At 41.5% G+C, this 26,495-nt stretch overlaps 1 protein-coding gene and 1 pseudogene across 3 annotated transcripts; both read left to right on the forward strand.

Annotated features, from left to right (window-relative positions):
- Window positions 1–2,413: 2,413 nt before the first annotated feature.
- LOC139227611 (membrane protein FAM174B-like) lies at window positions 2,414–25,707 on the forward strand. 3 transcript variants are annotated; one of them, XR_011587441.1, is made up of 4 exons: window positions 2,414–2,842; window positions 7,131–7,267; window positions 16,098–16,146; window positions 17,353–25,707. XR_011587441.1 is itself a non-coding variant. In XM_070858489.1 (3 exons), exons 1-2 carry the CDS (start codon window positions 2,571–2,573, stop codon window positions 7,255–7,257), a joined length of 399 nt encoding a protein of 132 aa, XP_070714590.1. In that variant the 5' UTR covers window positions 2,414–2,570; the 3' UTR covers window positions 7,258–7,267; window positions 17,353–25,707. The 3 variants fall into 3 exon arrangements, 1 of the variants encoding a protein (XP_070714590.1); XR_011587442.1 differs by having other exon boundaries at window positions 16,105–16,146; XM_070858489.1 differs by lacking the exon at window positions 16,098–16,146.
- LOC139228350 (U2 spliceosomal RNA) lies at window positions 2,960–3,198 on the forward strand (annotated as a pseudogene).
- Window positions 25,708–26,495: the final 788 nt, after the last annotated feature.

The following is a 26,495-nucleotide window of genomic DNA, read 5'->3' on the forward strand; positions in this document are numbered from 1 at the left end:
CAGAAAAATCCAATAGGAAATTCAGAAGGAACTTCTTTACCCAGAGAGAAGTGAGAATGTGGAACTCGCGACCACAGCAGGTAGTTTAAGCGAATACGATAGATGCATTTAAGGGGCGGCTGGATAAGCAGATGAGGGAGCAGGAGATAGAGGGTTATGTGGATAGATTTAGATGAGGAAGGATGGGAGGAGGCTCGAGTGGAACATAAACGCCGGCGTGGACTGGTTGGGCCCAAGGGCCTGTTTTGTGCTGTATATCCTATGTAATAAGTCATAAACAAATTGCAGTTGGGGGAAATCATCATGATCATAGGCACTCCCTCGAAATTGAGGAAGACTTCCTTCCACTCTAAAAGTGAGTTCTCAGGTGACTGTACAGTCCAATACAAGAATTACAGTCTCTGCCACAGGTGGGACAGACAGTCGTTGAAGAAAAGGGTGGGTGGGGCGTCTGGTTTGTCACACTTTCCTTCCACTGCCTGCGCTGGTTTTCTGCATGCTCTCGGCGACGAGACTCGAGGTGCTTAGCACCCTCCTGGATGCTTTTCCTCCACTTTGGGCGGTCTTTGGCCAGGGATTCCCAGGGGATGTTGCACTTTATCAAGGAGGCTTTGAGGGTGTCCTTGAAACGTTTCCTCTGCCCACCTAGGGCTCGCTTGCCGTGTAGGAGTTCTGAGTAGAGTGCTTGCTTTGGGAATCGTGCGGACAATGTGGCCCGCCCAATGGCGCTGGTTGAGTGTGGTCAGTGCTTCGATGCTGGGATGTTGGCCTGATCGAGAACATGGACGTTGGTGCATCTATCATCATCATAGGCAGTCCCTCGAAGCGAGGATGACTTGCTTCCATGCCAAAAAGGATGAGTTCACACATGTTTCAAGGAAAGACCTAATATTCCAAGTCCTGAACTACATCTTGAAGGATGGAAGATGCCTGTGCATGGATTTTTTTAACATGGGGTGGCCGTTGCACACCAGCCACCACACGGGCTATTAGGTTATCCAAGACGACTGAAGACCTGCTCTGCTGCACGGACCTAACGTGCACACGTATTGCAATGTGGTCTGGCCTGTGCTGCCCCAGGCACCTGGCAACGAACTCACACTTCTCCTGGGCCCCGATCACGTCCCTCTACAGTCTCTTGCCGCTCCTTCGCCCCGATCTCGCCGCTCCTGCTGTATCTGCCCACGCTCCAATCACCGACCTGGACCTTGATGACATAATTCTTCGCTGCCGTCGCCCTCCTGCACCAGTTCGTGCAAGTACTATGCCTCCACGCTGCTCCCGAGGCTGCTCGCCGCTCCTTTTATGGCCACGACCTACTGCTGGCGTTCTCACACTGGTGCATCTATACTACCAAGGGATTTGCAGGATTTGCGGAGACATCATTGGTGGTATTTCTCCAGCGATTTGAGGTGTCGGCTATATATGGTCCACGTCTCTGAGCCATACAGGAGGGCGGGTATCACTACAGTCCTGTAGACCATAAGCTTGGTGCCAGACTTGAGGGCCTGATCCTCAAATACTCTCTTCCTTAGGTGACCGAAGGCTGTGCTGGCGCACTGGAGGCGGTGTTGGACCTCGTCGTTGATGTCTGCCCTTGATAGTAGGTTCCCGAGGTATGGAAAGTTGTTCACGTTGTCCAAGGCCGCGCCGTGGATTTTGATGACCGGGGGGCAGTGCTATGTGGTGGGGTCAGGTTGGTGGAGGACCTTTGTCTTACAGATGTTTACAGAAAGCCGATGCTTTCGAATGCCTCGGTGAAGATGTTGACGATGGATTGGAGTTCAGCCTCTGAATGTGCGCAGACACAAGCGTCGTCCACGTACTGTAGTTCGACGACGGAGGATGGGACGGTCTTGGATTTAGCATGGAGGCGATGAAGGTTGAACAGGTTCCCACTGGTTCTATAGTTCAGTTCCACTCCGGGGAAATTGAGGCTGTTTGACTGACTGCTTGACTCATCCAATTGGGTGATGAAGAATCGGTTCGATTTAGCGATGGAAGGCGGGGCGCCATAAGGATCGACGTGTGGGACGACCAATGGCAAGAGGGGTTGGAGGCGGGCCTTATGGATTGACATGTGAGTAGGCCAATGGCAGAAGCAGTTGGAGGCGATCGTGAGGGGGGAACGTGTTCAGCAACTGATGGCAGGAGCAGTGGGAGGTGGGTTGCAAGACTTGACAGGTGGGCCAACCAATGGCAGGAGCAGTTGGAGGCGGGCCTTAGGATTGGTGTGACCTGCAACCAATGGCAGGAGCAGGTGTGGGGGGGGGGGGGGTTGTTGTAAGAATTGACAGATCAGCCGACCTATGGCAGAAGCAGCTGGAGGCGGGTTGTAAGAGTTGACAGGTGCGGGACGACCAATGGCAGGAGCAGTTGGGGGAGGGAAGGCGGTCGGAATACGTTGAGGCAGAGTTGGGAAGCTCGCAGCTGACGGGAGCGGGAAAGGGAACGGCGCGTTGTGTTCTTGCAGCGGCTGAAGGGGAGGGAGAGACGGCGAGTCGCCGGGCCCGAGAAAACTTCCCTCCTGCCAGCCGGTGAAGCGGAGCCACCCGAGGAAAAGCCCGGCCATGGGCCGCTGGCGGCTGTGTGCGCTGGCCGTGCCGCTGTTGCTGCTGCCCGCCGTGCTGTGCATCCAGCGCGGCCCGACCGCCGGCCCCGCGCCGCTCAACCGCACCGCCGCGCCTGCCGCCCCCGGCAATGGCACCGCCACCGCCACCGCCACCTCCCTCGGCAGCGTTACCTCCATCCTGCGCTACCTCCCCGCCCTCAAGAGCCTGGTGCTGGCGGCCTGTGTCGGGGCCTTTCTCCTCATCGTGTGCTTGCTGGTCAGAATGATGAGGTACTGGCGCTGGGGAGGCATCATACTGTGTGTGTGTGTTAGTGACACTGTCAACACAATGAGCCGAGGGCCCAGGGGCAGCACGGGCTAGCCCACACTGCGATATGTGTGCGTACTATCGCTTCTCGGCCTTTTGGCTAAGATCATGCGTAACTGACCTGACAGGGGAGTAGCCACCATGACCTCCGGGTGGTTCTCCCTGGATCAGGAAGGTATATGCTTGCTTTTTTGGAAACAGGAGGTGGGTGGGGTGGCTTGACCCATCCACCTCCACGGAGGTGTGTGGGGGACCTGACCCATCCACCTCCATGGCACGAACCTGGTATTGCAGTACTTCCAGGAACGGTGCAGTGGCTCTAGGCCTTTTGGCTAAGAGCATTGGCGCAGAGTGATCCTTGGCGTGTGCAAGGTAACCTCTGGCGTTTGTGATTTGACAAAGAATTGGAACGATTGGCTACGAATTTAAAAAAAAAATGTGTGCGTACTAGGCCCGTGCAGCAGAGCAGGTCTCCAGTCGTCTTGGTTAACCCTTGCCACTGGACCAAGACCTAGCTCTGTCAAGCCCGTGTGGTGGCTGGTGTGCAACGGCCACTCCACGTTAAAAAAATCCACGCACGGGCATCTTCCACCCTTCAATTGGAGTTCAGGACCTGGAACATCGGGTCCTTCATTGAAACACCTTTGAACTCATGTGGAAGCAAGTCATCCTTGTTCGAGGGACCGCCTATGATATAGCTATGTATGTGTCGCTCTTTCTGTGGTGGCCCGGTCTGGAAATCGGCACGCTACTGGCCTGCAAGACCATCAGCAGGCCGGGGCCATTGGAGGGAGCAGCGTGCGGCAGCATACCACTGCAGGGACCAGCGCATGCTGATGCAGGAGGGCGACGGCTATGAAGCCAGGTCGCTGATTGCAATGCGGGCAGGCACAGCAGGAGGGGCATGAGTCGGTAGAGGGAAGTGACCGGGGCCCAGGAGAGGCGTGAGTTCGGGGCCCAGAAAAGCCGAGGGCCCAGGGGGCAGCACGGGCCAGCCCACACTGCGATATGTGTGCGCACTAGGTCCGTGCAGCAGAGCAGGTCTCCAGTCAAGCCTGTGTCGGCCACCACATGTTAAAGAAATCCACACACAGGCACCTTCCACCCTTCAGGATGTAGTGCGGGACCTGAAATATTAGGTCCTTCATTGAAACACCTGTGAACGAATCCCTTTTTTGGCATGGAAGCAAGTCATCCTTGCTTTGAAGGACTGCCTATGATGATTTTATATATATAATGTGTGTTTGTTGTCTATATTTATAATTGAAACCGATTATTTAAACCTCTTGTGCTGTAATCACTCCCTACTGCCCTATGGTAGTGGTGCATTTTATATAGGCAGTTCCATTGTAAATATGGACGTAAGTTGAGGAAATGGGTGCAGATGTATGATTGCTAATATATTGTTTTTCAATCTCCTGTGGTGTTGCACATGGGGTCGAGACCAAATGTATAGTCTTTGGGTGTGATAGTTGTTAGAGACTGAGGATAATTTGATCAGGGTATGTAGATTTAATTCACTCCCTATTTTAAAGTCGTACATTCTGTCTGTGTATTTATATTTCCATTATAAATTCCTTACGTTGAGATTTATAATGGGAATGCCTATGTCAACTTGTCATGCTTCAGTTACATGCTGATGCCAGTGATTTTACTTGAGATGTAATTACAGATGACCAGTTTCCATTATACATTTGCACAAAGGCATTTATAATGGTAAAAGATGATACAATTGTTTGCAATTCCTAAGATTTATAATCAATCGTAGACTTAATTTGATGCACATTCATATCTGTTTTTCAGAATGGTCAGTTTCTATATCTGGGGGAGGGCTGCAATAAGAAGTGTGCTGAAAGAGATCGGCAAAGTAACAATTAGTCATCAAAACAGTACTTTAGGTCACAAGTGATTTGTGGCTGCCTAATTTTGATTGCATTTAGAAACTGTTGTGTTCATGGATGAGTGGGTCATGTGCGACAGAGGTTTTATAAATTAGGTGGACCTCCTGAATCCAGTCTGGTCTTGGACTGGGTGAAGGTTGTCCATTCTACTCTCCCTGTCTCAGTCCTTCTTGCCTCAGTTCTATTTGTATTACTATGTTCTTCTGAACTTTTCCCCCTCGTTCCATCTTTGCTCCAAACTTCACTGGCTGTAAAGTGCTTTGGGATGGCCTGAGGTCATGAAAGGTGCTACATAAATGCAAGTCTTTTATTTGATACTCACCACCCAAGATAAACCTCCTCCTTGCATTCTGTTTATTGAAATCAAGACTTATTGTACTGCCCTTTTGGTTAACTTATTTTCCCAGGACTTGGTAATTGGAACTCCACACTCTTAATTCTTCCCTTCATCCTAAAATGTACAGGCTTTTAAAATCACTTTTGATGTCACCTCACCACCAGTATTTAATTTGTCTTGCCTTTGTTCCACTCTTTTATAACCTTGGTCATGCTTTCAATATTTGCTCTTGCCTTTCACCAAAGTTCCTCTATAGAAATGAGAGAGAGAAAACCTGTTTGCAGCTGCACTTATATCGATCTATGGCATACTATTGGTTTACCAACTTACTTGGTCATGGAGTGGTAACATGAAGGTTTGAACCATTAAGTTCACCATTCAGCAAGCTCCCAGTATTTGGAGAGAGAAGGAGACAATTTCAATTTTCTTTTCCCCACGCTTGTTCTTGTACACGTCCCAGCATCTGACCCTGGGGCAAATGAAATACCAGCGTTCTGTAAAATAAAAGCTCCAGCTCACTTTTATTTCTGAGCTTTTGTCAAGGAAAACAGGGATGGCACCCAGCAGGCCATTTGAGGACTTGTGCAATGCTGCCAAATCTGTTGTGTTCCAGGCTGTCCAGAAATGCCGAAATAAGTACATATGGTACAGACACAACAAATCCTTTCATTCTGTCATACAATATCATCTGTTGAAATGAATTTTATGTCATATCTAGGACGTGCAACCAGATTGTCCAAGTATTTTGACACAGCACTGTTAGTGCACTGATGTATTTTGGCAGAACGTGGATTTGTAGACCTGATCTCATGTTAAAAGTTCCCAAGCTCTGAGAGGTACTCAGTGGGAGGTGAAGCATTTCTCCAGAGAATGGTAATGTACATCCCTGAAAGTTTGTGATACAAATGAAGACCTGAAATACAAGGTCTTCTTGGCAAGAGGGAAATTTACTTTCAGTTCAATAACCTAACTGGTAAAAAAAATTATGTCTCTAAAACATTTGTTAGCGAGGGTGTGTATTGAAAGAACACCCAGTTCCCTGCTCCTTTTAAAGGAATACTCTAGGATCCAACAACACATTAGAGACTGATGAATTAGATAGAGTTCCGAGAAGAGTGGTCAGAATAATTCCAAGGCTCAGCATTTTAAGTTACAAAGCGAAGTTCACAGAATTGAACTTGTTTTTATTGATAAGCATTTTTAGAAGGAGCTTAATCCAAGTCTCGGCTTGGATAATGTAGAGGAGAACTAGCAGACACACATACAAAATGAATGAGCCTCAAGTCATACTAGAGATCAGGAGAATTGTTTCACACACAAAATAATAGAAGTATGGATCAGACTCCCAGCAACAGTCAATTAACTCCTTTGGAAAAAGAGTTGTGTAAAATACTTAGCATGGAGTTGAAACTTGGAGGAAACCTGTAGCCTGATGATCAAATATTAATGCAACAGTGTTAACCTTGTATAGTACTATGGGAGAGTTCTGTAATGCTGCACTCAAATTGTGGTATTTATACTTGAAATCAGGGAGAAATGTCATATTCATCTTCTTTTGAGTGTTCCCTTGCACTTTCACAGCCCTTGCTCCCCAGGAGATAAAGTTGGTCATGTAAATTGTATATAACCTTTATGGAGTGAGCAGACTGAGTGGGCCAAGCAACTTTTTTCTTTTTTCTTGCGCCCTTGTGATCTTCTCAGGCATTTGTTTGATGAAATCATTACCAAAAACAAGTTATTTAGAAATAAATGTTTGACTGAGGTAAATGTTGGCGCATTCCGGATCATGAACTTTTCTGCATCTCTGAGGATCGGTGCTGAGATAGGATGTGCGTTTTTAGTATCAACTCCCATCAATGGCTAAAGGGACACTCTTTCCTGGTGGTTTCCTGTAAGCTTGCTGCCAATATTTTTCAGCATTTTAATATTAAGTGGACCTCTAATCAGATGGAATGGACACCATCTTTAGTAATCACCTCTGCTTTCTGAATAAACATATGCTCTTGTCCTCAGGTCTGGAAGAAAACTCAGGAAAACGAGGAAGTACGATATTATTACAACTCCAGCAGAAAAGGTGGAAATGACACCACTCAATGAAGATAATGATGATGATGAAGATGCAACAGTGTTTGATGTATAAAGTACAGCAGGTACATCGTGGAATTTTCCAAATTTCCCCCACAGCTCAGTGACACTGGTGTTTTGCAGTGCAATGATTTGAATATTTTAAATTGGTCGATGCTGTATATCTATATCAGTAAGAGTTATTTTTATGCACAAGTCATTGAGAAAATATTCCTAGGGAATAAATAGCACATTTTGCAATGAGACATCTTGTGGTCCAGTTACCCTTCTGGGGAGAAATACAGTCCTTTTATACAGTATTTTAGCAAAAGTCGCCCGTACTATTTTAAGTGAGGTCTGGTTCAGCTTTTGCCTTTGGCATTCAGCACAAGCAGTCACAAGATTGACTTGTCAACTTAGATAAGAAAAGTAATTAGGCAAGGACACGCTTCCGAGAATTGGACTTTATTTTGTTTTTAGTCTTCAGACTTTCCCAAGGATATTGTGCTTTTATTTAATGTCAAATTTCCTTCTTTCCGCTTCCCCCTTTCTCCCATGCACAGTACAACCAAAAGTATTGACATTTGTCCTGACCTCGCCCACCTAACATTCACACACACATACTTACAAGCCCAGGTCATTGGATAACAATCATGGCAATCCTGTCTTAATTATTCACTTTCCAGCACTGAAGCCGACTGCAACATCCCTACAGTGGTACAGGCTGAGGTAATTCAAGGGCAGTTAGGGATGGGTAATGAATGCTGGCCTTGCCAGCAGTGCCCACATCCTAAGAACGAATTAAAAAGAAAATTAACTCCTCACAGACCAGGAATCAAGCCTGGATCTTGTGGTCTGCATAACTCAGGTGTACGTACTCTTTATTAACTGAGCACTTGGGAAACTATCTTAACACATTCAAAATTGAATGTGCCGAACCTCTATCGGTGAGTTTCAGCAGTGGTTACCCAGGTTTTGATTGGAACGTTGTACGACAATGTAGCTCTTTATAGTGGGGGTGTAAAAATAGCAGCGACAACAACTTGCATTTATATAGCACCTTTTTAAAGTAGTGAAATGTGCCAAGAGGCATTATCAAGCTGGTTCAAACCCCAGAGTTTGAATGGACAGTAGAGTGGGAATTATCTCTCTTCCAGCAAAACCTTTTGGTTCCTCAAAACCAACGGGCATCTTATTGACATGTTGATGCAGCTCTTCATTCAGCCAGCTGATGGACATGCATGCTCAAACAGGACTAGCCAAACATTTTGAATAAAAGCTAAAGGACTGTACCTACAGTCAGTTTTTAGATCTATATTCAGCATCGCACCATTAAGACTAACCTCTCATTTAACCAGAGCACAGACCTGAGCTCTTAAGAGAGAAGACATTTTAGATTTAACTACTTTACACACAGTCTTGCATGTGTGCTATAGACCACCCAGGATCATGTGGATAGTTTGGGAAGATCCAAAAAGAGTTTGAATAGATTTTTGGTGAAAGATGTGATGAGACAGAGATAAAACATGTGATGACATCTTTTAACTTCAAGACTGACCAGATAGACTGCAGTGGTCTTGCACGGTCCTATCCATTCCTACGTTCCTAATCTTTTCCATTTTTTTTAATGTGCGTATCAAATGTGATATATACTGCTGTGGCATAATATTTATTTAGATGTTTTCGTAATCTTATGATTCTGAACAGTACTTGTTCACCTCTTGGAAATTAAATGTGGAAACTGAATAAAATTTTTCAGTCCTCAAAATTAATGGGGATAAATTAGTGCCTAATGAGATACATTTGAGGCATGCAAAATAAAATAATTCAGCTGATTATTCCAATAGTAAATGCTTAAAGACTTTCAGATTTCAATATGAAAAACAGCATCTCTGTTGTAATGTGATACAATTTGCGATGGTACTTAATGGATTATGGCAGTTAGCTAGATAATATGATGGGGAAAAGCTGCCTATGGACTTTTAATTTGCATTTTGAAGCCATTAGCTGCAACCGCCAACATCCTAATTCCATTTGTTACGAGCTGCTAATATCGTGGTCAATGACCATTCAAAAACCAGCTGTTGGAAATTTCCTGAATTATTTCTTTGCTGGGGATTTTTGTGTCTCCTCACATGATTTTCATGTAAATCAACAAATCTTTGCTCCAGAATTCATGAAGGAAAAATAATTTCTACTTTACCAAACTAAACACATTGGGGTTATTTATAATGTCAGTCTATAGAAGAGACTGGACCATCAACAGGAAATAGATGTTACAGTTCAGGCTTTTTCCCAAGCAATTATTCATGTTGACAACTAGAAGACGGGCTCCATAATCAGAGAACCATTTATGAACCAACATTTGTATCTTTATTCTCTGGCAAATAAGTTAACCCCAAATTGCAGTTAAAAACAAAACTTGCTGGATAATACTTGGAATGCCGGTCATGTTCTTCCATCATATGAGAAGCTAGAAAATAACAAGCCAGTATATACAGGCTAAAGTTATTTGACATAAGAAATAGGAGCATGAGTAGGCCATTTGGCCCTTCAAGCTATGATCCTATGATTCCCTTAATATCCAGTTTTATTGACAGGGAAAGATAGTACAACGTGCAAAAGTACACTGCTAGTTACCAATGGAATACAATAACTAAAATCTGTGGGTATGTAGTAGACACCAGCAACAAGTCATCAATTGTCAGTCAAATTCCACCATTTTAGACAAGTTGGAAGTATGTTTCAAGGACGTGGCAACTCTTGGAAATGAGATGGCACGCTCAAGCTTTGCTTCTCAATTTATGCATCATGCCTAACCTTTTGTGTTACAGCCTTGTAACCCAGCACAAACTATGTTCCCTTTACTGAGTTGAAGATGCAGGAATTTTCTTTAACAGTAGTGATGAATAAAGAGTTTCACTTTAATCAATGCATTCTTCTCCTCCCTATTCTCTCAACATTTCTTTTATTCCCCCTCTACATACTGCTGCACACTATTTCCAAGCTGAGAGCAGAGGTTGGTCCCCAGCATTCTGCCATTGCTGTTGAACTGGCTACTATGATTTTCTCTTTCTTCCCCCACCCCCTTCAAACATATGTCCTTTCTATAAGATGTGGCAAAGACAGTAATTCAATATGGTGGCACACTTCATAGCGCCACTGGAGCATCATTAAGTTTAATTATAAAAAAGCATATTTTTTTGGAATATTCTTTCTCCCCCTCCTGCACCACGCATGCACCCACACCCGCACCAGCACCCACATCCACACCCACACACCACTTCCCCCATAATATGTACAGGTTATAGTAGGAAAGAAGAGTTGGTAAATTAACCATCTGCACACACACTAACTGCTGGTTGTGTCTTGAGGGCGGAATTCATTTCAACATGTATTGTTTCAATAATTTATTCACCATAAAAGTCTTTTATTCGGGAACTGTATAGCATTACACTAGAAGGAAATGAATGAATAACCAAACAGGTATGCACAAAAATATTTAGCAGTAAGAGTTCAAATTTCCTGTAAGCACATGACTGCCAATGAGTTTGTTCAGGGGAACAGGGTGTGCAACATACACAGAATGACTGTCTCCTAATTTAGTTATGCTTTAAAACACTGCGTTTGAAGTGCAGTGTGTTCTTCCTGTACGCAATAATTGAGGCATACAGAATTACATCGAATAGTTTAACTTTACCTTGTCAGTGTACCTTGGGAAAGCCTTTTGTGAAAAGGAATGGATGTGTTCATGAAGCAAGAATGGTCTAAAATTTGTATTTGGGTATGTTGTGGTAATATAGCTGAGCTTTGCATTATAAGTTAGCCTGTGCTGTACCTGACTTGAGTGCTTGACCCTGCCACTAGTCAACAAACTCTTCCACATTGAACTATACCACAGTTGGAACATAAGGTCATTCAGCCCCTTTAGCTTGTTCTGCCATTCAGATAGATCATGGCTGATCTGCATCTTAACTCCATCTACCTGCCTTGGGTTCCGGAATTCTCAATACCCCAAATCTTATCAGTCACAGTTTTGAAATTTTCAATTGACCCCAGCCTCAACAGCCTTTTTATGGAGAGTGTTCCAGATTTCTACTACTATTTGTGTGAAGAAGTGCTTCCTTACATCACCCCTGCACAGCCTAGCTCTAATTTTAAGATTATTCTCTCTCATTCTGGACTCCTTCGTCCCCACTCCCCACCCCCCCCCCCCAAACCAGAGGGAATAATTCCTCTCTATGATAAAACAACAATTTTAACCATTTTCTAAGTGCACATTGGAGATCAGATTGCACTAAATCTGCCAAAGTCGGAAACTGAATGTCACTGTCTGATCCAGTGAGCATCATTTGAATTGGTTGTGGGTTCAAGTGCATCCATTCCTGGGTAGATTTCGTACCATGAAACCTGCAGTCGGTGCGGACTCATTGCTTTTCCTCCATATTTCCTTATCCTACCCAAGACCTCTTTCACCCAACATAGTATAATAAATTGGGTGCGATGCAGGCAAATACTTGCAATGTGTAGGATATGCATCTATTTATTTTAAAAATATAAAATTGGCTTTGGAGCAGCACCTTTTTTGAGAGTTCTGAATCAGAACGCTCTGCTCAGTCCACCATTAGTTACCTGCATTATGTCATCGAGAAACACGACAATAGAGAACAGATGGCCACAGTGCATTATTTGTAGGGTAAAGCATAGTCTTTAGAATGTTACATGTGAAGCAGTTCAGAAAGCGTCATAAACCACCACCGTGAAGATCTAGCAGTTTTAATTTCACCTGAATCCAAGATATGTTGCGTGCTCCATTCAGTTCTATATCGGTGGAATTTGTGTACCTAGTTTTATTCTGTTCTCAAACAAGTGCCAAGTCATGGCAGACAGAAGTGGACATCAGTGATTTGAACTTAAGTGCTATTATATCAGATGATTGGGACTTAATTGAGGAGTGAAGCTGATCTCTGGTATTGGGGAGATGAGCTTTGAAGAATGATTTGATAAGTCTCAGAAAAGATTCAGCGAACACCTTGTAGAAGTATATAATGTACTTAACACACTAGAGAAAGGAAACTTAAAACAGTACTTTATTATGCTAGAGAAGCGTGAGTTATGAAGGCCTGTTTAGCATTATTGCCAGGAAGCGCTTCTTTACACAAGATGCTCCAACAGCTGGAAGGATGATGACAGGATACTCAACTCATTTTAACACAACAAAACAGCTGCTCTGATAGAAAAACAGAAGGGCTTCCTTCATCAGAACCTATCTTGAGCTGTTGTTGCTGTTACTGCATGTAAGGGGAGCAGTGAATATGAGTAAGTCTGTATCCTACCCAAAGCTTCAGATGATGAGGTACAAAAATAAAGTTCCAGCTGTTTTAAAAATGGGATCCACAGCTCGTGTGCAGTGGTCTTAAACACGCTCCCAATTATTTATAACCAACATCATTGTGGGAATTTATCCTCTCTAGGACATGTTACTTGTTCCACTACATTAACTACCTATATTTTCTTTCCCTGCAGACAGCAGTGTAGAGATAAGATTATTATTCTTATAGGTTTTCATATCACCTGAAAGTGAAAGAGTTTTATAAGATTAATACAAGCCCAAAGCTGTTGCGGTATCAGCTGAGAAGATAGCTTTCTACTGAAAATAACTCCCATGTTGCATTTTACAGAAAGAACTATCTTGTTTATAAGGTTATTTAGCACAGGTATTTTGATGATTGTCCCCCAAAGTTATAATCAAAAGCCATCCATCATCTTCCAGAGGATGAGGAAAATGATGGAAACAATACTAAAAGGCATTGCTCGCAGTGGATGTGCTGATTGCGATAACGCATTAAAAGGGAACAAAGTTGGTGGGATTGAGGAGGATATAGTTTATTTAAATATTGAGTGCTCGGCAGTAAAAGGAAAAAAGGAAATTCGAGGAAGAATGGATTATAGAAAATTGCAAAGAAAGGATCAAAGGCTTAATTTGGGGTGGGGGGGGAGGGCACTAAATGTTAATATAATGAACACAAAATGGAATTTCTTCTTGCAATCTGCTGTTCTAAAAATATCTCATAAAACCACAGGACATGTTTCTCAGTTTGATACGCCTTTATCATGCTTCATAAACCTAGCCTGTTTGTATAGAATAAGATGAGACAAATTGAACCAATGCATACTAACAAAGATAGGAACATGGGTAGAATATAGGAACAGGAGTAGGCCATTCAGTCTCTTGAGACTATTCTGTCATTTAATTAGATCATTGCTGATCTGTACCTCAACTCCATTTACCTGCTGTTGCTCCATATCCCTTGATGCCCTCGCCTAGTAAACAGTGACAAGCAAATTCACCTTTGTGAGTCATCTCCAGTACCAGCAACAATGTTGGAAAATATTTTGGCCAATGAAAAGACTTCATTCAGATCTCAGTGGGGTGCTGCTCTCGTGAAGTGTGTATTATATCAAAGTGTAACAATTTTCTAATTTCCTTGGGTCAGAGTGATTGTATTGAGTAACAAAAACCACAAATTCCCCTTTAATCAAAAGGTTAGATGATTTTGATAAAAGGCCATTAATCCTCTTCTTTCAGCTGATTTAATTTTGATGCTGTTGCTTCCAATGACACCTATGGGTTTGGTTTTCTAATTATTTCTTCAGAATCTTGGCATTACCCTGTTCTAAACCAGTCAAACCTGTCTCCCTTCTCCTTATCTGCAATTTACTGGGAGCAGAGACCGGAGAGGGAGAGAAAGGTAATGCAAGCAAGAATTTAACTTTTCCTTTTTTATTTAAAAAAAAAAAAACTGCATATTCTACCTGCTATATATAATCTCCGGTATTGAGGCACATTTGAGAGAGGATATAAAAATGGATAGGGCAGAAAAAAGAATCACTGAGTAGAATTAATAGATGGTAACAGATAAACGATTACTGTGCTATGCAGTGCTTAGACAACCAGGCCATAGTGATATTGAACTATAGGATGAGGTAAGGAAGGTGACTTGTGCGTGACCAATGATGGCAATTGAAGATTTCAGTGCCAGAAATTAGCTGGGACTATAATGCTTTTACTGGTAAGGCAGGGAAGGGATTTCAAGAGTTCATGAGAGATTGTTTTATGACCCAGCTTGTACAAGAGCCAACAAAGGAAGAACATAAGAAATAGGAGCAGCAGTAGGCCACCTTGCCCCTCGAGCCTACTCCACCATTTAATAAGACCATAGCTGATCTGATAATGGACTCGGCTCCACTTCCCTGCCTGCTCCCCATAACCCTTTATTTTCTCATCACTCAAAAATCTGACTATCTCCGCCTTAAATATATTCAATGACCCAGCCTCCACAGCTCTCGGGCAGAGAATTCCATAGATTTACAACCCTCTGAGAAAAGAAATTCCTCCTCATCTCAGTTTTAAATGGGCGGCCTCTTATTCTGAGACTATGTCCCCTGGTTTTAGTTTGCCCTATGTGTGGCAATATCCTCTCAGCGTCCACCTTGTCGAACCCCCTCATTATCTTATAGGTTTCGATAAGGTCACCTCTCATTCTTCTGAACTCCAATGTCTATAGACCCAACTTACTCAACCTATCTTCATAAATCAACCCCCTCATCTCCGGAATCAACCCAGTGAAGCTTCTCTGAACAGTTTCCAATGCAAGTATATCCTTCCTTAAATACGGAGATTAAAACTGTACGCAGTACTCCAGGTGTGGCCTCACCAATACCCTGTACAGTTGTAGCAGGACTTCTCTGCTTTTATACTCTCTTCCCCCTTACAATAAAGGCCAACATTTGATTTGCCTTCCTGATTACTTGCTTGTACTTGCACTTTTTGGGTTTCATGCACAAGGACCCCCAGGTCCCTCTGCTGCAGCACTTTGCAATTTTTCTCACTTTAAATTATAATTTGCTTTTCTATTTTTTTCTGCCAAAGTGAATAACCTCACATTTTTCCACATTATACACCATCTGCCAAATTTTTGCCCACTCACTTAGCCTGTCTATATCCCTTTGCAGATTTTTTTGTGTCCTCACAATTTGCTTTCCCACCCATCTTTGTATCATCAGCAAACTTGGCTACATTACATTTGGTCCCTTCATCCAAGTCATTAATATAGATTGTAAATAGTTGCGGACCCAGCACCGATCCCTGCGGCACCCCACTAGTCACTGTTTGCCAACCGGAAAATGGTCCATTTATCCCGACTCTGTTTTGTATTAGTCAGCCAATCCTCTATCCATGCTAATATATTACACCCAACCCTGTGAACTTTTATCTTGTGCTGTAACCTTTTATGTGGCACCTTATCAAAAGCCTTCTCGAAATCCAAATGCACCACATCCACTGGTTCCCCTTTTTCCACCCTGGAGAAAACATCCTGGATTGATTATTAAGGGACGATAAAATCACCAATACAATGATGGGTGAAGCTTTAAGTACCAGTCATCATAATATGATCACATTTGAAATAATTGAATAGATCACTAAAACCCAAACAAAATTGCCAGATTTTAAGAGGGCCAACTTTGCTTGAGAAGTCTTGTCAGAGTTGTCCTGAATATTTGAATATGGCAAGGTGAGTGGAGTTCCTTTTTTAAGGTGCTGACTCTGAATGCAATGAAGTAATGTGTACCTACACAAAGGTGCAAAACTTAAAGCCACTCTACCTGGTTGAAGGGGACCTCCAAGCAACTCGTAAAGAAGGCCATGAAGAAAAATGGCACAGAATTAAAACCGATTCAATACCAAAAGGCATACCTGAATTGTAAAAAGGGCATCAAAATGGCAGAATTTGAATTGAATATGGCAAACGAAGTGAAAGATAAGAGTGCACCCACTAAAAGTGTGAATGGGTGAGGGCATGATAACTGATGTTACACATGTTGCAAAAGTGCTAAATATGTTTTTTGCCTCAGCTTCTAGGAGGAGACAGGTAACTTATTTGATCTGGAAAGGGAACGAGAGGTAAGTTGTGACACTATTTGTATTGCTACAATCACGGTTGCTGATCAGCTGTGCAAACCTCAAGTGAATAAATCTCTGGGCCTGAATAAGGTATCTGAGGAAATTGAAGGAACTCTGGGACAAAACTTCCAAATCATTAAATACTGGAGAGGTGCCTTTGGACTGAAGAAAGACAGCTCTTACTCCTATTTTTAAATAAGGGTAGCAAAAATGACCCAAGAAACGACAGTCTAGTGTGTTTGATGTCCATCATTTGTAAGTTATGGGAACCCTTATTAAAGAGAAGTTTTTTGGATAGATATAGTATAAAAGATAGGCAATATTGGTTCATGAAGAGGAGCTTTTGCCAATCTAACTTTACTGGCTTTCTTTAAGGGTGTGACAAAGGACCTTGATGGGGGGTAAGGCAGTGGATGGTGGTGTACTTGGATTTCAGTCAGGCCTTTGATACAGTTGCCCTGGTAAGGCTGGTACTGAAAATAAAGCAAGTGAGAATTAGTAGAAATATTTTACAATGGATACATAAAGGATACATCAATGCTTTTGTTACCTCCAAGGCTCGACTATTCAATGCTCTCCTGGCCGGTCTCCCATATTGCTCCCTCTACACTTGAGCTCATCCAAAGCTCTGCTGCCCATATCCTAACTCGTACCAAGTCCCGTACACCCATCACCCCTGTGCTCACTGACCTACATTGGCTTCCGGTCCAGCAATGCTTCAGATTTAAAATTCACACCCTTGTGTTCAAATCTTTTCATGGCCTTGCTCCTCCCCATCTCTGACCTTCAGCCTTGCAACCCTCTGCAATTTCCTCCAATTCTTTCCTCCCCGATTTGCTTTCTCCACCATTGGCGGCCATGCCTTCAGTTGCCTCGTTCCCTCTAAATTTATGTAACCCCCTTTAGCCCTATTTCAATATATTGTGAGCTTTTATAAAAAAAACTAAAGCAATAAATAATTTAAACTTAATACTGTGTGGTTTAGTTTTTCTTTTCAAATGTGATTTGATCAGATATTCAAAACCCAGGTAGTCCTAGTTACAGGATATAAAATAATCTGTTTGAAGCTTGATTGAAAGAAGAAACCAGGCAGTTTAATGTTCCTGAAATAGAAAGAAATTGGTTTAAAATTTCCAAGAAGCAGTTGGGTTATTATAGGCTGGATTCTCTGTGATTGATTTTTCTTTTTATTTCTTCTGTCCCTAGGTGAAGATTTGTGTGAAATGACTATTTCATGGATGGCTGATCACACTGTGCCAACCACCAGCCACAAAAACCTTCTGGAAGAAAACTGGGTTTGACTTGTCATCTGTGTATTAGATTTTCATTCAGCTTCTTGCATATAGCACACAGAAGTGTATAACAACATTTAAATTATCTTGGTACAGTTTATCACCAGAGCATTGATGATTCCTGCCCATTTCCTGTGGACTTTTTGACTAAACTGGCGGTTTTATTATGTAGCAGCAGCGTATGTTTTGAAATGATAGGATTTTATTTGTTGGTATGATTCTAGTTCTCAATTTGTCTTCTGTCAAAGTAGGATATCTGCACTACGAGACTAAGGTGAAGTGGAATGTAGTTTAACACTTAAATGGATTGCCTGGGTGAGGTTTAGTGTTAAATCTTTGGTTTTAAAATAATATGCACACTGTTGGATTGTGACAGATAGCATGTGGTCGCTTTCTAAAACATCTAATTTCTTGGTGGTCTGTAATTTGACATGAAGTTTTAAGCATCACCAAGTCTGCAAGTTCACATTGCCCCTTCAATATAGTACTGTGAACATTCCCAGCAATATTCACAACTCGTGTATAAATACTTTTGGGGTGGTGGAGCAAATCAATTGATTATCAGATTAATCGGTATGCATTTTGTAGGGTAATTGATGATGTGGACTAATGAAAATGATCAATGTGCACGCAGGGCAGGAACCAATCCTGATTATTTGAGGAGTTGGTAGCATGATATTTATAACTTGTTGGACAAATACATTAACTTGCTCCTGCTTGCAGCAGACATATGCACAATGAAAATTAAAGTATGGAGTATCATGAATGGAGGAACTGAGAACGGATACTAAACTATAGATCCAGGTGGTATGATGCAATGAAGTACCAGTTGGTAGTTTGATGGCAGTGAGACACCAGTTTGAGCCTCCACTCCCAAGATTTTATCCTACATTGAGCCATTTGAAAAAATAAATCAGAAATTTTGCTTTATCCTAATCGTCTGCGCCAGCTGATGCTGTTCAAACTACAATCAGACGAGGCTCTGTATATAGGAGTATGTCTGGTTATGGTTTAAGGATGACTACTGAAAATGCATAGCAGGTCCTTTAGGATTGGCTTGCTCGAATCACAAGTACTTCAATTTCAGAGAATACTTTGCCAGACTACATTCTTAAAAAAATCATATTGTTACCCAGTTGAAAATGTTTTGGTTCAGGGCTGTGCTGCCTAAATTATTTTTCAAAGGAAATAATGCACTACATTGTAAAACAGTGTTGTTACTAGGTTTATATAATGTATTGTTGCACTACAGGAAAAATCACATTTGAGTCAACACTTGTCAATACTTTTTATTATGTGATTGTCTTAGTTCATCATCTTAAAAAAAAACTCCCAGCACTGGCAACCAGTGCCTCATCCAAATGTTACACTACTAAAAGTGTTCTCTGCAGGCCCAACCCATGGTTGGAAGGATGCAATCTAATTGTGGACACAGCAGAAATTTCTCACATCCATCACGATGTTTTAGTGAAATGTTATGAAGGGAGTGCCTACCATACAGCTGGGTGTATATTTCACACATTCACCATTACACTTTATGTAACTCCTAATAACACTGCATTAAGATATTCCATTTTGTAGCTGGAAGCTGTTGGCTCAATGGAATAATTTAGTGGTAGAAGGCAAGTGTTATTGTACAACTGTGGTTAGCGGGTCAGTATCACTGAAGGAAAAGTCATTTTTTTTATAATTTAAAAGAAAATGGATACATTCCATCCCAAATTGACTGTGGAAGTACATACTAAAAATCAAATCGACTCTGAGGAACTGGAACATTCTCACTTGTTTTATCCTCTGAGAAGTAAAAATAAGATGGATGCAGAATGTGACTGTTTAAGCACTGTCGCACTGTTTTGTATCACACAGGAGATTGAAGTCCTCAGCCATGCCTGCTAACTGTCCTGTTTTAATCTGAATGTCCTCAAACTAAAGGGCATAGCCAAGGAGGAGCAGTAGGGCTTTGTAGGAGTCACAAGCTGACAAAATCAGCTGATTTACCATTTCTACAGAAAGCCACACTCCGGCCCCAAACGCCCTCCCAAATTGCACCCATTTTAAGACATTGCAGGCTGAGAGGTGTCTCCTGAGCTAATTAACCTGTCACGCCAGTTAAATTGCTGCTCTATCAATAACTTGCAAACCATAGCAGTTATTGGCTAGATATCTTTCTTCACACCTCTACGGTAAAATCCAGCATGTGTGCATCGATGTAGAATTGCTAAATCCGCACTATAGTGAAGGAGTGCCACAGTTTAATTGTGTAGATTGTCATCAAGTACTTGACATTCTCTACAGGCACAGCCCAAGATGGGAAGGATGAAATCTAAAGCTAGATTGTATTTTTCCCCACAGTTCAAGTGAGCACAGTACAGAGATTTTGCATCCCCTCACTGTTACACCTACAATCTTAGTGACAACACAGAATTTAATATAGTCTACCCCAACTACATTGGGGTTGATAGTGTATTGGTGTTAAGTCCTTGTGAACCCCAAAGAGTCGTGTAATATTGCTGCTACATGGTGTGCATTTTGTTTTGGAGATACTGTGATAGAGGGTTTAGGGTTAATTACGTGAGCTTGAATAGATTTGTTTTGGAAATGCCGAGCTGCTCGGCAGTTGAGTACAAGCCACGCTCATTGTCTTACCAGATGGTCAAAGGTTTTTTTGCTGCTTTTCTCCTCTTTCCCTTTACCCACTCTTTTCCCCCCCCACCCCCCACTCCTCCTCCTCCTCTTCCCCTCCCCCCAAAGGTATTGCCTCACATGAAATTCCACCAGAAAGCTCCCATATTGAATCCACAATCCGTGTTGAGTTAGTGGATTACAGCTGGCTAAGAGTGCCACAATTGACCTCTGCTCCTAAGTTTGGGGAGAGAGAGAGACACAGTAAGTGAGCTGATGCTCCTCATCTAAAAAAGACATGTTGCGCCTTGCATAATCTCTGGGTACCCCAAAGCGCTTCACAGCCAATGAACTACTTTTTGAAAATGTAGTCAAGGCTTGGGAATGAAGAATAGCCACTTGGATGCGGTACCGGTGGAAAACCATTCCCCAGAATGAGTCAACACTTTTAGAAGGGGAATAACATTTGAGGGAAGAACTGGAGTAATGAGAAGACTGAGTTGCAAAACAGCAAGTTTGATTTTAGTCCATGATAAAGGGGTGTGCCCAAAATGGCCAACAACCCTTGTATCTTTCCAATAAGTGGGTGCTGTTACTCTTGCCTTGCCAAGTAATCCTGAGCTATTTTATTTAAACCCAAGTACAGATCTATACAAATGAGATCAGATACAAGTACATATGTGTACATTATCTTGCCAATTATCAGTTACACATGGCAGGTTTAAACGTTCCATTTTGTACCGTATATTGACAATCAGCGTCACTTATTAGTGAATATTGACATTTTAGTCAATGACATTTTATATCTATTGTACAACCACTGTTTAAAGAGAACTTGGAAATGAACAGGAATTTATGTATTTGGAACTACCTAAAGTTCCATGTCAGTTTTATTGATTTATCAAATAACTTTTTATTCTATGTGTTACACCACTGGTTTTATGTTTACATCTTGTTTATACATAAGAAATATTTTAATATCTAGATTTTACGCAAAGTGCATTTTGTTTTAGGAAAATTGTGATGTGTGTTTAGCCAATGTCAGAACAGTAAGTTGAAGTTCTGGAGAGCAGAATGCAATTGTCATATTGCTGCTGTTTACTTCAATGTGCCCAGAGCCAAAGTGGAATGAGCCCATCACTGACTTAATGAGGCGATTCCCTCTCGGACCTTTTATAACACATGAACTTCCTCGGAAGTGATTCATTTCTATTTAAGGTACAAGATGGTGAAGGATGTCGTTATTCGGGGACGTAAATTTAAAAGTAAGTTAAACTTCCGCAAATTAGGGGTAAGAAGGGAAGTAGAGATACATTTTCACCCAAAGGATAGTAGTTGCGGGTCAAGTTAATAGGGAGGGAAGCAGACAATATAACTGAATTCAAAGGGGAAATTATTGCGTTTCAGGGATGAGCAGCTGTAGTTGATCTCTGAAAATAGGACAGGTTTGTTGGATCTCATGGCTTCTTGTTTCTAAAAATTGCATTTGTGGCATGATTGTACAACTAAAAGAACTTTAAACGATGCTCAGCCAGCCCCCAACCATCACCAAGTAACAGGTAAAATTGTCTTCATTTAAATGAGTGCTTGCTAATTTTCAGAAAATTCAGGTGCAGTTGGAGTGCTGATTTTGCACTATTGCAAAAAGAGTTTGCAGGCACATCATCATCACAAGTAGTTGTTGTGCTCCACAAACCAAAAACCCCAGGGCACCATTTATACTGGTGTGCCATGGCTTCCTGAATTGGCAAATAGTTCAGGGGCATTGGCAAATTACTGCATTTCAGTGGCACAAATTATGAAGACAGTTTTAGTACGACTGATATCGGACCCATTGCAAAAATTGGCATTCACTTTTTAATTTTTGGAAGATTAAAGTATTTGGTTGTCACGTGCATAATATGTGCACCCACTTGTAAATATTTTTTCCACTGGTCAATGAATTGGTACCAATTGGTATTAAAATGAATACTGGGAGCATAAGGGAGGACATTGGCAGTTTCTTACACAGGGTTTATTAGAGTATGCAGCAACTTTATCACAAGTGGTTGTTGAACACCATATTTGAAGAGGCACTTAGACAGTCACTTCAAGAAAGATATTCGTGTCCAGGGAAATGAGATTAGAGTCGATTTTCTGTTCCTGATGAAGAGACGGCCATTAATTGCAAACCAAAGTTCCTGAAGCAAGCATGATAATTCAAATTCTGCAGTTATTTTCTTCATTTTTTTTCTTGCATGCAGTGATGAGAGCAAAATCTTTCAACAGTCATTTTCCCTCAAGAATGAATTTGAGCAAAAAGTTTTACATATTTTTATCCATTCTGCATCATGGCAATTGGCAGTTTTTTGTTCAGGGGTGGGACTGATTGTTTTTTTTTTAAATTCACAGATAAAGCTTTGTTAAAAACAATTTTCCTTTGGATTTTGCTGAACCGTGTCTGCTCAGTGTGTGAAAACCCATCATTACAAATTTGCATTTTTCATTTAGAATGTGTGAGAACTTGGGTAGTCTACTTGGGAAAGATTCAATATTTTATCTTTGGAAAGTTTCTGTCTTGGTGAAATTCAATTGACATGCTCTAAAAATGATAGTCTTCATATGAAACTTTAAAACAGTTTTCCATTCAATTTGAATGTTAATATAATTTGGAATAAATTGAAAAACTTTAACATAACTTTGTATAAACTGGATAAGAACAGTGTAGCCATTTTTGTACTCAGCAGAATGTCTCAAATATGTGGTGGTTGGTTAAGGACACCAGAGAATCCCTTGCTTTTTTAAATAGTACTTTGAGATCTTTAATATGGACTGAACTATTAGAATAGGTTTAACATGTCGAAGGATAGCATGTCCAGCAATGCTGCGTTCCATCAGTACTCTACTGTGTCGACCTACATTGTGTTCAAGTTCTGCAGTGGGATTCAGTTAAAGCCTGCTGATTTTGATTCACAGCTTTCTTACTTAAAACATGGTTGAAACCTATGGCAAATGCACAATTTGATGATGTACCAAGTTATGTAGAAATGAAGGTTGATGGTTCAATTCCTGGTCTGGTTATTTTTGGGTGGGCCAGGTGTATAATTCTGGAGACCATCACCATGCTAATCCCCCTATGGCATACCCTTTAATATTGCTCTTTTTCAAGCAACTGTTAAATTCTCTTCCTAAAAAGAATTTGTGGACAGTCAACAACAATTCCTGCCGGAAGTTCCACATCCACCCTCTGCAAAGGCATTTTTCTCTAACCTCCTGTTTGGTTCTTTTTCTATCTCTCATGATCACAATGTCAAGCAGTGGAAACAATTTCCACTGTTTACCTTATCATAACTCCCATAATCTTGAAACCTCTTGTCAGGACACGCTTAATCTTCTCAGCTCTAGTGGCAAAAGCCCCAGCTTTGAAAGTCTCCGTAACTAATAGCTCATGCTTAGCAGCATGTATTTAGATAACTATAGTTCTGCATTTTGGAAACCACTGTAGATAATGAGGGCAGACGGAAAAACTTTTTGAGCTGTTTGGCTCTGATTATAAGTAAGCCAGGATCTCGTTGAGGTATGCAAGGTTGACAATTGTGTGGAAACACTAAAGCCAGAGACTAGGCCACCAGTTAAATCTGACAAAACAGTGATATTGGGAAGTTCCACAGAGTAATCAACACAAGGGATGAACCTGGGAATAGGATAGTCGAGGCAAAACTTCTAATAATTTAATGAACAGTTGAATGTTGCAATGGAAAAAAACTAGGTACCCATATTCTGGATGAATTGAGTTGAACCAAATAATCTTGTGTTAAAGGTACACTGATAACCACCTTGCATGGTTCTCATAATAATTGGGATTTCCTTCTCTGCTCCAATCTCAATTTTTGTACAGGAAAACACTCAAGTACAAGAAGAGGCCATTAGATTCAACTAAACCTGTCCCTTTCCATAAAGGTCTGTTTTCCTCCTGCCTTTGTGTCCTGTACATTCAGTGCACCCAGATAGCCAAGAGGGCACCCCATGCCAAGGGTGATCTGCCCAACAGGTGTGTTGAATTTGATTCGCTCCAGTCAGAGAGACATTGTCCCCACAGGCTAATCACCCCATTGCCATGTAGAGAACTAACTTCAGAGGTAGCCTTAGTTTTTTGGATAGTAACGCTGCAGCCAGCAATGGGAGCAAGAGATTGGGAGTAATATGTTCAAGGCTGTGTTGGAGATTGAGACAAAAGAACACATGGTAAGAAAGAATGTGTATTTTAGAAAAATTGAGAACAGATGCATTCCAATGTTTCATAGAGGTAGTTTATTTTATTGGTGGAACAGGCTAAACTCTTTAGGACTCTTAATTTTGAATGTAGTACTTTTTATAGTGAGAACCCTGAACACGACTCATTGAATCAAAATGTTTCAGTGAACTGCTCCTTTGACTTTGGCTCCTGGCATTGATCCTTGTTGTAACATATTTTGCTGCCATGTTTATGACTTTCTGCACAAGTAGACTGTTACTCAAATACACAAAAGTAAATGGGGGAGTTCAAAACTAGGGGCCATAAATATAAGATAGTCACTACCACGTGGAGTAGTTGAGGCGAATAGTATAGATGCATTTATGAGAAAGCTAGATAAGTACATGAAGGAGAAAGGAATAGAAAGATATGCTGATGGGGTTAGATAAAGTAAGGTGGGAGGGGGCTCATATGGAGCATAAACACTGTTATGGACCTGTTGGGCCAAATGCCCTGTTTCTGTGCTGTTAATTCTATATAAACACATGAAGTTTATTTGATATTGGTGTATATGTTTATCTTGAATGAAAGTAGTTGTAGAAAACATATACTCCAGACGTGAGCCGTCCCTTTTGCAAATGAAGGACTGATATGTATGTGCGACATTTCTGATGTACAAAACTGTAAAGAAATAGAAGATACAGCACTAGTGACTGATTTTAGACATAGTTTGAGTACACAAACCTGGCCCCCACACAATTATGATCTATTTGAGTGAGAAAGCCTCTGAATATATATGAACTGAAAGCGCTCAGTTTTAATTTTAATTCCCAATTTAAATCTTAATCTTCTCTTTTCTCATTTCCATTTTAAAGATAGGACCTATCTCTCACTTGTGCTGACCAAACATGCAAAGCTACTCAACAAGTTAACCATTGATGAAGTATAAATTGTCCCTCGGGGCTTCTCATCACAAATAATCCACGGGGGATTGAGAGGAAGGATTTTAAGTATTTTGCACTTATAAATTATGTTTTAACTTTTCACACAGGTGACATTCAGTCATTTAATATAAATTTTCTCAGCGCTCCCACAGAATAAATCATTATTTTCATTGCAGTGATTATAGGACACTGGTGATTGAGCTGCACTTCAAATGCCACTAATTTACGGTCCATTTTGGTTTGTGTTACACTGGAGGATTGTTATGTCAGAATGAGCTCTTGTTCTTAAAGCTGTGTTTGTCTCTTGTATTGTCGTTTCTGGAATAATTCACTGGATATTTTGGGTATATTTTTAACATAATCGTCTTATTTTAAAAGAATGTATAAGGTGTAGAAAAGAAACTGGAATATTAGCAAATCTGTGATTTGGTTATCTGTTTTCCTTTGTAATCACTCCATCTCACTTACCAATAAATAGTTTATATCTTTACCCTGAGAATTCTTGCATTATTTATTTTGGTTCTAGGATATCCAACTCAATTGCCTACCTAGGGAATGTGCAATTTTACATGCGTGCCTCTCCCAGAAGAAATCTCAACCTAGTTTAACAGTTTGTAACATCCACAATCGGTTCTGCTTCCATACTAGAAATGTCAAATTGCCAATCAAAGCAAGAAAAAAAAACATTGCATTCATATTGGACCTTTCACATGTTCCAAAGCACTTCACTGCCAATAAACTGCAGCCAGTTGTTGTGGGAACGTTCCCACAAACACACTGGCTCGTTCATTTGTTTTGGAGGTGGTGTTTTGAGGAATAAATGTTGACCAGGATGCTGGCAGAACTCCCCTGCACTGCTTCAAATAGCGCTGGAGGATCTTTTACATCCACCTGTACAGGAAGACAGAGCCTCAATTTAACGTCTCATCCAAGAGATGGCTCTCCCTCATTACTACACTAAAGTATCAGCCTAGATTATGTACTCCTTTCCTAGAGTGGATCTTGTTCCCTTAATCTTCTGACTCCAGCAAGAGTGCTACCACTGAGCCCAACTCCTGCTGAAGGTACTCTGGTTTGAACCCTGGCCTTTCCTCAAAGTTAACACTCGGGTACAGCATGCAATTAGGAAGGCAAATGGTATATTGCAAGAGGGTGGTAACGAGTAAGGGAGGCTTGCAGTTACATTGGGCTTTGGTGAGATCACACCTGGAGTACTGCATACAGTTTTAGTCTCCTTACCCAAGAAAGGATACACTTGCCTTCGAGGGGGTGCAACAA

The sequence above is a fragment of the Pristiophorus japonicus genome, chromosome 17, assembly GCF_044704955.1.
Source record: "Pristiophorus japonicus isolate sPriJap1 chromosome 17, sPriJap1.hap1, whole genome shotgun sequence".
Taxonomy (NCBI): domain Eukaryota; kingdom Metazoa; phylum Chordata; class Chondrichthyes; family Pristiophoridae; genus Pristiophorus; species Pristiophorus japonicus.

Bases quoted from the DNA above. Each gene is read 5' to 3' on its own strand.
- LOC139227611 (XM_070858489.1), top strand. From the start codon at position 2,571: ATGGGCCGCTGGCGGCTGTGTGCGCTGGCCGTGCCGCTGTTGCTGCTG. The intron at 2,843-7,130 runs GTACTGGCGCTG...TCTTGTCCTCAG, and splicing joins TTGCTGGTCAGAATGATGAG to GTCTGGAAGAAAACTCAGGA.